This window comes from Nannobrachium achirus, assembly GCF_963921795.1.
Source record: "Nannobrachium achirus genome assembly, chromosome: 22".
NCBI lineage: Eukaryota > Metazoa > Chordata > Actinopteri > Myctophiformes > Myctophidae > Nannobrachium > Nannobrachium achirus.
The window spans coordinates 10,221,622-10,236,606 of record NC_137829.1 but is presented as its reverse complement, the minus strand read 5'-3'; the positions used below and the strand labels follow the sequence as shown (position 1 = coordinate 10,236,606).

Genomic DNA, 14,985 nt, shown 5'->3' with positions numbered 1-14,985 from the left:
TTCACCATTAGTGAATCTTTTACAGTTTTCTTTAGTTTTTTTTGTGGACAAGTGAATGCAAAATGCAAGTCAGTTTTATTAAACTGTCAGTTATATTACTTAAACCTAACCATATAAAAAAAAAAAAACATTAATAATTAATTCATATTCATAGGTATAATTATGTTCACAGCTAGAAGATAGCTATAGATAAGTTGTTTGGTCCGGACTATGGTCCACAAGCCGGACCTAAGGAGAAAGAGGACCATGGTCCTTTTTAAGTGGACCAAAGGACCCTGGTGTGAACACGCCCTAAAACCCATAGCAAAATACCACAGTATTTTCCTCCTTTGTATTTCACAATCAATTTATTAAATTATCTGATGAAGTGGTGGTGAAGCGATCTAGTGATAGGAACAAGACATAACATAAATTGGGCATGATTTTATCAACTTAATTTATTTCAAAGGTGTCCATGAAAACATGTCAAAAATCAGAACGGCAGACATACACATGTACGTGATGAAGGCACATGAATTTATGGGCGTGAGGGACTGAGGGTTGTAAGGCAAGGGTGTTTTTGTCTCCAATCTTTTATCCACAGATTCCACACTTATGGGTCTCAGGTAGCCCCTTTCGTTCCTGTATTTACCTTTTTTATATTTTGAAGTCGGTAAATACAGTCCCTTACTCGTCCGTTGGGTCTCTCTGATACGCAACGCTACCACTGTCTGATCTCGGATGAATACAGCGCCGATTCACACACGTTTCCGCGGTCTCCTAGTGCAGTTCTGGGTATCTTTAAAGAATCTCAACATCTGAGCGACACTGTATTCGTCCGAGACCAGACAGTGGTAGCGTTGCGTATCAGAGACCCAACGGACGAGCAAGTGACTGTATTTACCGACTTCAAAATATAAAAAAGATAAATACAGGAACGAAAGGGGCTAGGGTCTCAGGGAGCCCACTACACATCCATTTATATTGCTTTTTACAAACATTCTCCTAGTCCTTCACTGTCTCTGCAAGAAAGCAGGACAAGGTGCAAACTACTTTTTTGTACAGAAAGCTTATTCCCCTTTCAAAACAACCAAGTCCACCCATAACATTAGTGGTTTCATCTCTTCTTCTCTAGTAAGCAGTGATGCCAACAGACAAAACTAGTCAAAACTAGTCAAAGCTGAGAGGATTAAGAGAGGGAGCCACTTCACATTAATTAATACAACTGAAGCATTGATGATTTGATCAGGGGGTAGAGGGGCCAGCTTTCGAGCAAATCAGAATTGGATATAAAATATAAATGTTTATAAACTAGCACAAATGATGAGAACTTGCTTGATACATTTTGCACATTTCTAATCAACCCCTCTGATAAATGTTGACCCTCAAGGCACTTCCTCTTCTAGACCCCTGCACAAACCACCAACATATGAACTAATTCACAAAACAAAACAAAAAAGTTCTTCTCCAAACATGGCTGTATAACAAACATGTATTCACATAAAACAGTTTGATAAAATTATGGCGTGAGGCATGAGAAAGAAACAACTGGACAATGTTCATTGCTTTTTCATATATTTACACTCATTGAGGCTGCCCCAGGACTTTCCCGGTAAAATATGTCAACCTACAGACTACAAGTCTACAATGAAATGGCACATGTTGGCACAACAAAGTAAAGTAGTCAAAATGAGTCCAATCATAACCACAACGTTGACTGGACCACCAATGTAAAATAAAACTAGCATAATGTGCATGAGAAGATACAAAAAAAAAGACACAAGAAGAAAAAACAATCAGTGCAAACCATGCGGTTTCAGTAGGTAATGTTATACATACAATAACCCTCCTGTGTCCTGACAGAAGGTTAAACTAAAACACCTCTTGGTGTCGAGTGTTCTACATCAGAATGACACACAGCTAGTTTCTGTCCCCACCAGACATAATCAGAATGAGTATTACCAGTGATCATCATTGCACTCAGGCCGTGGGTGTGGGTGTGAAGGCAAAAGAGGGAGGGAAATGATTGCAAACAATGCTGCCCAAGGCAATTCCAAAGGACCTGGATGTAAGGCACATATTTCATTTTACAAATTTCCAAAACGGACTGATCAACTTAAGTTGCAACTGCGACCATTTAGCTTTTGTGTATGACAATGCATTCTTAGTTACCATGTTTGGCTGGGGGACAGGGGGGCAGGGGGACAGAAAACTGGTACAGCAGTTAGAACTGAGCTATTTGAACCACCAGACAACACAGTGGCCAAGTAGCTGTAAAGTGAAAAATGAAATGGAGAAAAAACAAAGACAGGATAAAGGCAGTTTTTTTGGGGAGGAAAAACAGCTACATACAAAAAAAACAGACACTTCACTAGCATAAACATCTCTCCATAGAATAAAAAATATATTTTTCTTACCTCTTGTACAAATTAAAAATGTATCTCAAATAAATTAAATCACCTTCATAGATCGTCATAGTTGTAATAATATATCAATATAACAATATATCCCTTCAGGTGAATGATGCTCAAGGCAATGTCTGATTGGTTTACTATAAATGGACATTGAGGTCATAAGCACAACACCCTGTCAGACAGGAAGTGAGATAGATGTGGTTTTCTTGTATTTGTAAGTTTCTTAATAGGGTAGGATCATTACACAGAAACCTGGGATCTATTTTGTGTTGTACTGTAGGCTAATTCTACATCTGGTCTTCAAGACATCAGGGATATTATACTCTTCATGGACAAGTGTGCCATGGGAATGAACAGCATCATTTTGTTTGTCAAAGTTGTCACTGCTGTTTAGCCAACGCTCGTACAGCAATGTAAAGAACAGAAAGCAACTGGCCATTAGTGATGACAACTTTCTCCATCATCAAGGAGCTTTGCAGTGGCACACGTGCAACGCCAAAGCTTTCCCAGAGGTGGCAGCATAGAGCAGCAGTCAGGGCAGCGTGGCCTGGCTCTCCTCACATGTGATAAATTGTCCCCATTCATCCAAGTGTCTCTTGATTGTGTCCAAAGCCACTGAGCAACACACACAGCCAGATTGGGAACCTATTTCTTCATGACACCTTGCTGTTGTTCTCTGTACAGTAGTAGTCACATTCACACAAATGAATTGGAAGCACAAATGGGAGCAGCAGGAAAAGGAGAACGATAGGAAAAACGAAATAAGAGGGTACAGTTGGATGGACAGAAACACCATAGCCGGGGATGAGAGAGAAAAAAAAATACTCTGGTGGGCTGTAATGATGTCACTTCTGGTTGCTAGGCACCAGAAGGCCTGCGTTAGCATTCTAGGAGATTTTAAGTCCCCTAGGGTGCCATGATTGATGTGGACCCCCCACAGCTGGTTATCCCGCTATCCTCTTTATGTGGATCTAAAGGGAGGAAGCAGAGCACACACCTGCATTACTGGATGTAACAAGGACGTACTGTAACATGTGACTAGGACCACATTGGTGGTCAGCATGACTGGAGACCAGGTTCCTGGTGCAGCGCGTGATTGGCTTACCTCGCTGAGGATGGCCCACACAGCCGAGTCTTTGAGGACGGAGAGCCGCAGCGCAACCACAGGATTGAAGGCGGGATCTACTGCCCCTTCTGCCACACCCTTCTCAAACTGACCTGTGCACACGCATACACACAATAGGACACCGAGTGTCTGTCAAGGTCACAAAAATGATCTGTCCCAATATTAAATAAAATAATCTAAAAATGAAGCAGCGAGAAAAGACAAGACAAAAACACAAAAATGAGGTGGAAAAAAACAAAACAACATGAGGAAAGGTTGCAATGGAAACAGAAGACAAGCTGTTTTGTACACCACATTTCAACATGAGAGGCAGAACTAATACGAGTGTGAAATCTGATCTACCGATTTAGAGTGTGTGAGCATTTTATGGGATCTCAAGCTGTGTGAATATAATCATGAATGATCTAAAGATTGTGTTGGGTTTACCCACCGATTCTGTAAAATCGGTCCTCAGTTCGCTTGTATTTCTCTTTGGTCTGCAGCCCAGCCTCCTAAAAAGAATGCACAAAGATAGAGACAAACAGCTGTGAATACTGTATAATGGAGCATGGCATGTGTACAAGAATGCCTTGCCTCTGGCACTGCAAGGACTACAGTAAGTCATGCTCTCGATCTTGTCAATAGTCAGTCAATATGAGAGATGGGAAGGGGGCGGGGGTCTAAACTTGTCCAATCAGACACAACGTTTGGTGCACCCCGGCCCTAGGGCACTGAATTCACTTAGTTGGGTTTCCTCACCGAGAAGGGAAGAATTTCCACAGTGGTGTTCTCTATCCTGTCCCCTGGGTGCTCTTGGTTCCCACTGCGGAACAGGAACCTGCCAAGCACATTACACAACTCAACCTCATATTCACGTCCAGTGGAAATCACATGAATATGTATCGTCACTCTTTGGCCTGCATGTAAAAGACCACATGCAGTATAGACAAATGGGAGTGCAGTTGACCAACTTTAACGATCTGTTAGCATTGTCAAATTATATGTTCATTCTTTTGCTTATGGAAAGAGACACATATAAGAAAAGAAAAACAGGGTAATAGAAAAGAAATAGCCCCAAAAGAAAGCCAGGAAGAAAATAAGAAAGATTGGTTTGCTAAAGTACCATGCATAGTAATACATAAGGACCGCAGGAATACACAAGAAACGGAGGGGGAGAGTGATTTAATCCGGTTGCTACGTAGGTCCGGACGTAATTGTCTGTCTCCGTAACCTTACGGACAACACTCAACCCGACTGATTAAAACCGATAAAAACGTATGTACGCTTGAACTACCCGTAGCGAACTTTTGTCAACCGTGGCAGTAGTGAGGACAATTACTTATAACAGCGGTTCTGAAACTATGTGTCCCAACAAGAAATATAATTTAGCAAGAAACTGTAAAAAAGGAACGTCATTGCAACCACTGGTGAAGAAGACGTCTCACTCCTCACAGGCTCAAACGGCTGTATTGGCATGAGAATACATACACACAAACACGCGCGCACACACTCACACCGCCTCTCCTCCAAAAGCGAGATGGGTGCAGTGCACTGTGTATTGTTATTATTACTCAGTCCGGGTGGTTAAATCTGTACCCTCGCGGAGTTGCATTTACCGCGATAATGTTGCCGACAGACAGCAGCTATAGAACCAGTCCAGAGATTGTTACAAAACATCACGTCGGTCGTCGGGTCAAGAAATTCTGTGGTTTTACATATTTTGGCTAAAAATGCTATGGTTTACACGTGTGTGCTGTGCAGAAGACCCCCTCCATGTAGCGCGCGGCCCCAACAGGAGCAGAATTGGAGCGGAGAGCTGGTCGGCACGTAAATAACGCATAGAGGAACTATGCATGTCGATGTATGTACCGTACGTACTGTCTCACCCAAAAACGTACACAAAATCAACCATACGTAACTATAAATGGCCCTTAACGGCTGATGAGATATTGTCTCTAATCTGTATCTACATTGTATGACTCTGCCAGTGGTATTTGAGGCCATACACAAACACTTGAGGTCAGAAACTGGAGCAGCTAGCAGATAGTGAATTCCTAAGCGACAGAATGAGTGAACCCAAAAGAGTTAGAAGACTCTCAGCGTCTGTCTTTTATTAACTGCTCTTGTTCATGAGCAACTTTCCAAAGCACTTCTCCATTTGACCTAATGCTAACCACTTAAAGGAGTAGTTCACCCCCAAAATGTTTTTTTTTCTATTGATTACTCATGCCATGGAGACTAGAGTTCAATAATATTTTTTGTTTTTTGTCGCATTCCTAAGACAAAAATTTGATAACAATACATTTACCCCCATTCGCTCCGGATGGGGACCCGTTTCGAAACGGGTCCCCATCCGGAATCAATGGGGGTAAATTTACTTGAATCAAATATTTAAATCTTTTGCTTAAAATGACGTACCTAAAATAGGGATGCCAGATAAAAATGGTTAACAGTGTCTCCTCTTATGCTGCACCTCGCTTATATATACAGCCAGCTTTTCATGAATCCTCTGCTATGAGCTCCCCTTTTTTTATATCTTCGCTGTCTTCCTTCTGACACTGCAGCGAGTAGGAGGCTGCTCTGAGAGGGCCTATTTTAGAACTCTCTCATTAGCCCACCCTGATCCCCAGAGACACGCACGCTGAAGCTGACCCTGAATCAGCGAGAGGAGAGAACGATGGAGAGAAGAGAGGACTGTGCAGCTTGTGTGTGTGTGCGTGCGTGCACGACTGCGCATGCATTAACATTTGTTTGGTGAGGCCTCCCATTCTCATATTACACAAATAATATGCGTGAGTGCACATTCGCAATGAGCATACCAACATACTGCTTCCTACACACTCACCTCTCTATGCTAACAGGTCTGTCAAATTTTAAGAGAACGTAGTCAGTTGCTGTAGGAGTGATGGCCCAGAAGAAATCTTCACCTAGGTAAGTCTTCTCCAGCGTGTGGCCTTGGTACACCTGCAATGGTAAACATCATTTTTTTACTTGTCTATTATCAATTATCACGGATTACAGTATATTATAACAGGGCAACCAGACTATAGTACTTGTCCGACTTTATTCTTTCCATCCATCTTTCCGGATAATCTTTATTTTGCCGTGCTACTCCTCCCACAGTTTTGGTGGCAAAAACTTGGGCCATATGTCAAATGGATCGGCTTCATCAGGACTCGTCTGCTTGCATTTTGCTGTTTGCTTTATATTAATTTATTCGTGAATTAATTTTCTCCATTGACTTGAATGGGAAAACACAAAAATGTAACTTTTCCCAAATATGGAGATGACTGGCATCATAGATGTCCGACGTCATCGACCACATGGGACTGGCACAGTTTTCCAAGCTATGGGCTTAATATTGATGACATCAGGGATCTCCATACAGATGTGCCGTTGGGCAAAAAAGTGACAAGCACGGAGTGGTTAGCACCGCTCAAAAAGTACAAGGACTGACAGATACAGAGATATCCATATATGGGCATGAAAGGGACAAATGGTAAGACGCAATACTTTACCCAGCAGATTCCTCGTGACACGGCTGCAATTTCCCAGAATTGCATCTTTTTAGTTTATCCCACTTTTGTTTCATTTCTTCTTATGGCTGATTAATAAACTTGATTATTACTAGTAAGACGCCTAAGGCTTGGCCATCTGGCCAGCGATGTATATCGGACCAGTTACCCATATATGGAGAGCCATGTGCTGTATATGGAGATATGCTGTGAGACCCCAAACATGCTTACCCAGTTATTCGTTATGTGAAAGTCCTATGACGTCTATGACATCTGACATACATACAATCCCTTTTATGCCCATACATGGAGATCCCTGTCTGTAGAACCAGCCACCAGATATGGGCTCCATGGGCATTCCCATATGAAATCCTGTTAAATATGGGCTTAATATTGATGACATCAGGGATCTCCATATATGGTCATAAAAGGGATTCTGTTAGTGTGGTTGAGTTCGGAAAGCTGCACGTCGGAAAGTCGGACCTTTCTGACGAAAGGTTTGGTGGTCGGAGAGAATATGGACAGGCCTTTACCCTCTTTGTATGTATTGATGAATTGAATACACAGGACCACAATGGAAACAAGCCCTCAGGACATTTTGTGTTATCCTTTTGGCATTATTGTATAACTGTACATCTGTACTTTTTGCAAATTGTTAATAAAGTATTCAATGAATCAATCAAACGCAAAAAAACCTGAAGCTGCTTCCATAAAGTATGTGCTGTATTTCCTGAGGCAATACCTTCATTGAGGTGGACACTTCAGCCGGCGGGTTGACATGGATCTTGTGGAGCAGCGGTTTCAGGAAGTCTTTGTCCTGAACAAAGGATAAAAGGAAGTCAATGTCCAAAGCGACAAAACCCAAATGAAATAAGCCCGCTCAAATGTGACTCAAAACGTTGAAACAAGCAGGTTCAAAGGAGGTTAGAAACCCCTTTAAGGCTTGGAACGCATTATTTTATGCTTAAACTATTAAAAAATAGCAGATATACAAGCTCACTGAGTGCCGCACTGCGAGCTCTTTGAATATTTTTTGACCCGATTCTATAAATGTTTTCTAAATCCTTCTAAGGTTTTTGAAAAACGCATGTTTCTATGTCAGTGGTTCTCAAACGTTTTGATGTCAAGGACCCCTAGAATTGTATGTATTTGGCCGGCCGACTCCTATCTCGAAATATTATGCATCGGAGATACCCCAGAAGCAAATATTTGAGTTACAGTTATTAAAAGATTTGCAAAAAAATTAAAATAAAATACGATTTCTCAAAAATAGCAGATCTACAAGCTTGCAGCGTGAGCTTGTATATCTGCTATTTTTCTATAGTTAAAGCATACAATAACGGACACAGTCGACTGGGTGAGACTCACAGTGAGCTTTTGGATCTTTCCAGCGAGAGAGGAATGGAGTCCCACGTGCTGAAACAGCGAGGGCCTGAAACGCACGCGTAAGCTGGACTTCTGACGCTCACAGTGCTTCTGTATAATGAAGGGAACAGTAGAATGATGCAATACATCAAGAGAACCAAATAAACACCAACCCCTGGGACTCAAAGAATATGCATACGTACGGCATCTTTCTCGGGATTGCAGACTTTCACCCAAAGAATGTGGTCCAGCAACCAGTCAATCGGCTTCTCCTTATAGAACATGAAGATGAACTCGACTATGAGGTTGAGGTCCGGAGCTTGAAACATCTTTCCTATAGGACCACAAGGGGGAATAAAAAGGAGGGTTTGGAGCAGGTTCATTGATCCTGCACTGGAGCTCATTAACGTGGGCGCATGCGTGTCCATCATGCACGATGGTGCACGATGGTCCTTTCGCGATTACAAAAGACCTCATCTTAATCCATGCTAGTGTTGCTGCGATAGCAGCAGTGTTGTGTAACAAGAAAGTTAACGCGGAAGAAAGTGGCCACAGAAAAACGTGTTGTTCCGCCCCCAAAAATGTATATTAGTTTCCGCTTCCGGTCCCAAACCTAAAGCACTATCTTTGGGGCACTCTGCGGATCGCCGATCTAATTTTGGATTGTTTTTAATCAAATCGAATTGATTAATAGCTCGGGAAACTCGGGCCTGGCACACAAAGACATCGGGAAACTCGGGCTTAGGCAGTCAATGAGTTAAAAGGTAAGAAAATCATGGCAGTAAACTGGGCAGTAAATGGTTAATCACTGAATAATTAGTCGAAAGCTTATCAAAACCATGGAAAGCATGTACAACTCAAGCTACTCTGCTGTAAATACTGTAAGTGAAATAGGATTCAATAGGAGTATCCAGCAGAAGGCTTGTGTGGATAGAAAGACTGGTGGATATTTTAGTCGAAATCAACACATTCTTGAAATATTCAAACAGATTTGATTTGCTTTGCCTCGTACGCAAGATAACGAAAATATACCCCCCCGCCTCCCCCGAGAATGACTGCTGTCGATTGCAACATACTGTATTATAGAGCAACGTTTGTTTCTGCAGGACCAACAAAACATTTTTATCAAAAGTAGGTAAATCTGGAGCTGATGACGTACCAATGAAGCCCAGCTGAGAGAACTCCAAGATCATCCAGTCCTCAGAGGACAGCTGCAGGGCAAAGTTCTTCATAGTCGCAAAGTAGTTGGGCTTGGCCACAATATCATCCTCCAACTGTATATGAAGAGTATGAAGCAAATGCATCAAATCAATGGGTCTAGGGATAAGTAGAATTTCGGGGGTGGGGAGTCTGGGGAGTTGTGGGGACACATAAGACTACAGAGAAGGATGGTACCCATAACTGGACCAATATACAGACTAGTGTTCCTTATAGTTTGGCTTTTAAACTCTATAACTGGTAAGCCGTATAAACAGAGGCAAATTGAGAGCTGAGATGAGCCAAAAAGACAGATGAGCACTGTTGAGGCTTAAGAGGATTAGCCTGAGAGTGAGTGAAATTGGCTATGCTCTGAGAAGTAGTCACAACTCCCCAGCTCTAATGGAAGACTTTGCAACACCACCAACATATGTACAGTACAGTACAATGGGCAATTTAGAAATTATCTCTTGAAGTACTGAGCAGAACTCTAAATTGGTACGGACAGTGTGCACCAGTGGTAACAAGCTGTCATGATGCGCACTCTGTCCCCCAGACCTGCAAAGATTGCAATGGGAAAACATTCTATAATGTATTCCAATTTTCCAGGGACCTACCTGGACGTAATATACTCCTTTGCTGACTGCATACATCATGAGGAAGGAATAGTCCAGGTTCTGTTTGGTCCGCCATCTAAATGAAGCAGAGATCACACTAAGGTTGGGCAATAGACCAATATAATATCGATATGATCGAGACTACTGTAGATATCGTCTGGTATTTTTGACATTGTAATATCTCTCTTTTCCTGCTTTTAAAATAATACAGTAATGCGATGTAGTGTTTGATTATTTGCAATTACCCACTTTAGTTATTATACAGGCATTACTAATAATTAATGATAACAAATAACATGTTGTAAATATTCTGTGAAAGCATATCACTACATTAAAACCTACATTCCATCTCAATAATCAGTTCCCACTGCAGTGGGACTCATGGCTAATGGTAGAGGGGCACAGGTGTGTGTGGTGCTAACAGGGGGCAGGTGTGAAACCTGGCATAGCGCGCACGCACGCACACACACACACACGCACACACACACACACACACACACACACACACACACACATCCTAGTCACCTAGTCTTTCTGACACAGCATGAAACATTCAGACAAGTGCTATGCACAATTGTGTGTGTGAGTGTGTGTGTGTGTGTGTGTGTGTGTGTGTGTGCCCGACCTGTGCACAAACACACACAGAGCCAGGTGGTTGGGTGGTGCTGCAGTTTCAGTAGTGTGAGAATGTAATTATCATTAAGTGAGTGAATGGGCACACATGCACGCGCACGCACACACACACACACACACACACACACACACACACACACACACACACACACACACACACACACACACACACACACACACACACACACACACACACACACACACACACACACACACACACACACACACACACACACACACACTATTCATTTTGTATTTGGATGGTTGGATTTGTTTTTATATTACATGAAAGGAAAAAAATAATAATACAAATAATGCTTGAACACAATGTAATAACTGTTTATCCTCAGCAGTGCCAGTTCTCTCATGCACACACCCACACAGAAACACACTGCATGCAGGCTTCTGGGCCCTGATACCATTATCAGTGGCCGACACAAACTGCAGGATAAACAGATTTCTAATGAGGCCGGTTGTTGGCCGATGCTAAACAGAAGATAACCACAGAGGAGAAAGGCCGAGAGAGCTACAGAGAGAGATAGGCAGAGAGATAAAGAGTCAGAAAGACATGGAGAGCAATACAATACAGAGAGAGAGAGAGAGAGAGAGAGAGAGAGAGAGAGAGAGAGAGAGAGGGAGGAAGGAAGGGAGGAAGAGAGGGGGGGAGGGTGAGAGGGAGGGAGGGAGAGAGCAAGAGGTAATGTGGATGCCCTTGAGCTGACTTTGTTAAACGCCTGTGGAATACTAAGCACTCAGGCGGCCTAAGCTCTCTCTCCATCACTACCTCCCTCTTCCCTCCTGACTCATGCTTCCTCTGTTTTGCAACCGCCTTTACTTAGCCCTCCTCCATCTCATCTGCCCCCCCTCCACACCACACACACACACACACACACACACACACACACACACACACACACACACACACACACACACACACACACACACACACACACACACACACACACACACACACACACACACACACACACACACACACACACACCACGCACGCACACACACACTTCTTTTTCAATAATGACTTCCTATCCCTGGTGGCTCTCCTGTCCATGGCTCAGCTCCAGTACATAAAGAGGTGCCAGACAACCTGGATTGTGTCCGGCCCCGTGTAACTTCTCACCTGACTCTCTCTCTGGTGTCTCCAAACGTCTCTTTGAGGTTGGTGAGGTCAGGGTAGTAGGTGGCCGGTGGAGAGATCACCTCCAGCAGACCGGAGCTCAACTCTATAGAGAACCTGGAGAAGAAAGGGTGGGTAGGTGGGAGAAAGGATGGAGGTGACATCAACGGAGGAACACAGTACATGCACATCGCTCTGGAACCCAAAAGGTGACATTTGGGCTCTTTTGTTTCGACTCTGTAAGCCGGAGGGGCAGAGACAGGAATCGGTCACGTTATAAAAAGGATAGGAAATAGTTTTTGTTTCATTTGTTTGTGTGTTTTGTGTGTCAGACTGCCAGGAAGTGACTCACTCTTTCTCTAGACCGGCCACCACACTGTGAACATATTCTACGTCAGTCTGCAGAGATAAGAGCACAGACGCACGCGCGCACACGCGCACACGCACACACACACACACACACACACACACACACACACACACACACACACACACACACACACACACACACAGAGCTATTAGTATGATGATACATTTGTTTGCGAAGATACAACAGTGTTTTTTTATCTATCATTTTTATCTCACGATTTTGTAACCCCTTTTTCACCCAGTGCCAAATTGCCTAAGCTGTAATCCTGGGCTCTGCTTTCCCTCTGCCAACCTGGGGAGGGCCCCGAACTGAGCTCATGCTTCCTTCAGTGCATGAGGAGTGAGCAGGCCGCTTCTTATCACCTGACAGCAGGGAGCTTCCCCGGTTGGACGTAGCGCGTGGAAGGAACACGTTATTCTAACCAGTTCCTTTCCCCTCCATCAGGTGCCCCGGCTGGCCAGGGGGAGGCATTATAGAGACCAGGATTACAGCATGTTTTTGTGAGGGTATCTACCATAGGAGACACGGGGAGAACATGCAAAACTCGCCAACCCCACCTAGGGTGTGGGCACTGATGACGCGGAGGAGAGAACACGCCCCCAGCGCCCACAGCGTCCCCGGCGGGAATCAAACCCAGGACCTTCTAGCTGTGAGGCGACAGCGCTACCGACTGTGCCAGTACCATGTCCCCGAAGATATAACAGATTTGACATGTATTGCATGTGAATGCATCAACCCACCTCTCCTACAAAAATGATAATAACACAGTCAAGTTTCTCCTCAGGGGACAGCTTGTCGATGAGCGAGCGCAGCGTCTCAGACAGATATGACTTCACCTTCCGCTTCACCGTGGGGATTCCCATCACCATGGAGACTGAGGAATGAAGGGGAGGAAGGAGCAGGGTGAGAACAAGCACCGGTGGTCACAGAGATCATCCAACTACCTCCTTATAAGATACCCTGCTTCCTGTTTGAGGCCAAGCGTTGGCCGGTGAATTAAAAATGTATGTTTTACTGGCATTATTAGCAGCAACATGACTATATTATATTAGATGACTATATCCACCCGTGAAAATATGAGATTTGTAGTGTGTGTGTGTGTGTGTGTGTGTGTGTGTGTGTGTGTGTGCGTGCGTGCGTGCAAGAGTAAGAGAGAGAGGGGTCAATAGGTTCTGGTTCAGATTAAAAATACCCAACTGATAGTGATACACTGCTGACACTAAGGAGCATGGGTTCAAGTTCAACTGAGGACAATGTGAACGAGAGAGACAACAATTAGCCAGGGAAAGAGCTGCTGGTGTCACACAGCCCCCCTGGACTGCCCCAAGACATATCACTCCATTTGACCCACTAGGAGACAAGCGGCACTTTCACGGGGAAGAATGGGAGAGAGAGTGTGTGAGGAGAGCGGGAGAGAAAAAGAGTAAGAGAGAATGGATGAGTGAGAGAGTCAAGCGGCCATACACTGGGGTGTGAACAACAAGAGGGAAGATAAATAAGTTACTGAGGGAGTTTATCTGACACTGAATCGCTCTGTTCTCCTCTGGCTGGACAGCAAAAACAGGAGAAAGATGAAAGCGTTAGATTACTTCACTGCATTTCCCTCTTATCTAGTGTTCTTACTTCTACGCATGTCCAAATAGTTCACGTATTTAAATACTAAGGTCTAATAATATAATGTATGTACACTTTGTAATAAATTGTTCATACTTCGTGGTAGTAAAGTAAAGCTCTTTTGTGCAAACTGGGTTAGGGTTAGGGTTAGGGTTAGTGTGTGTGTGTACAGGGTTAAAAGGGGGAAAATGAAGCTCTTTTGTGCAAACTGTGAGTGCATGCTTGTTTTTGTGTGCAGATCTCCATGTATGTGCTCGTGTGTGTGTGTGTGTGTGTGTGTGTGTGTGTGTGTGTGTGTGTGTGTGTGTGTGTGTGTGTGTGTGTGTGTGTGTGTGTGTGTGTGTGTGTGTACAGGGTTAAAAGGGGGAAAATATGTAGAGCAGCAGCACACAATGGGTTGATCTGAGACGATGGGGGGCCTCCAAAAAAAGCACAAAACAAACTTGTGTGTGGGAGGGGGGTGGAGTGGTGAGAGAGAGTGGATCATGAGAGAAAGGGATGCAATTCTCCAGAGTGATCCATGCAGCGTGGAGAATCTGTCCCCCTTTTTTTTTTGCTCTATGTTGCTTGGTACTGCGAGGGCCCCGCACCGCAGAGCAACACCCACCACCACCGCGAGAAAGTAGGTCGAGGATGAAAGGCGAGTGTGGGAGGAAGGGAAAGAGACAGAGAGTGACAGAATAAGGGAGGGGGGGAGACGGTGAGTGAGTGAGAACGCATGCGAGGAGGAGGAGGACACTCTCTCAGACTAACCCCTCCTCCCCAACTCGCTTTATCGGTCTGCCCTTTCAGCTGCCCAGCCTTTCATGTCATTCAAGGAAAGAGAGGGGAAAAACAACAATCTACAATTCTCTGTTTGAACTTGAACTTCTCAGACAGACAGGTGAAAGGGACTGATTTCACATCGCAAACAAAGAAATGGGAGAGGGCATGGCAATAGTGTACCGTTATGTGTGGTCCAAAATTGTCCACATAACAAAACAACAACAAAATTGAAATGTGATCCTCCTTGCTCAACCCACACAAAAGGTCCTATTTTTT

General features: G+C 43.8%; 1 protein-coding gene across 1 annotated transcript in view; it reads right to left on the bottom strand.

Moving 5' to 3' along the window:
- Window positions 1-430: 430 nt before the first annotated feature.
- Window positions 431-14,985, bottom strand: part of mgat4a (alpha-1,3-mannosyl-glycoprotein 4-beta-N-acetylglucosaminyltransferase A) — a 36,837-nt gene continuing 22,282 nt past the window's right edge. Inside the window, exons 4-16 of the mRNA XM_080753107.1 lie at window positions 13,071-13,204; window positions 12,313-12,359; window positions 11,964-12,077; window positions 10,193-10,268; window positions 9,538-9,652; window positions 8,582-8,712; window positions 8,382-8,489; window positions 7,756-7,830; window positions 6,344-6,462; window positions 4,258-4,336; window positions 3,950-4,010; window positions 3,499-3,611; window positions 431-3,364 (exon numbers count right to left, since the gene is read on the bottom strand). Coding sequence (XP_080609233.1) covers window positions 3,338-3,364; window positions 3,499-3,611; window positions 3,950-4,010; window positions 4,258-4,336; window positions 6,344-6,462; window positions 7,756-7,830; window positions 8,382-8,489; window positions 8,582-8,712; window positions 9,538-9,652; window positions 10,193-10,268; window positions 11,964-12,077; window positions 12,313-12,359; window positions 13,071-13,204 — 1,199 coding nt within the window. The 3' untranslated portion in view covers window positions 431-3,337. The remainder of the gene's footprint in view (window positions 3,365-3,498; window positions 3,612-3,949; window positions 4,011-4,257; window positions 4,337-6,343; window positions 6,463-7,755; window positions 7,831-8,381; window positions 8,490-8,581; window positions 8,713-9,537; window positions 9,653-10,192; window positions 10,269-11,963; window positions 12,078-12,312; window positions 12,360-13,070; window positions 13,205-14,985) is intronic.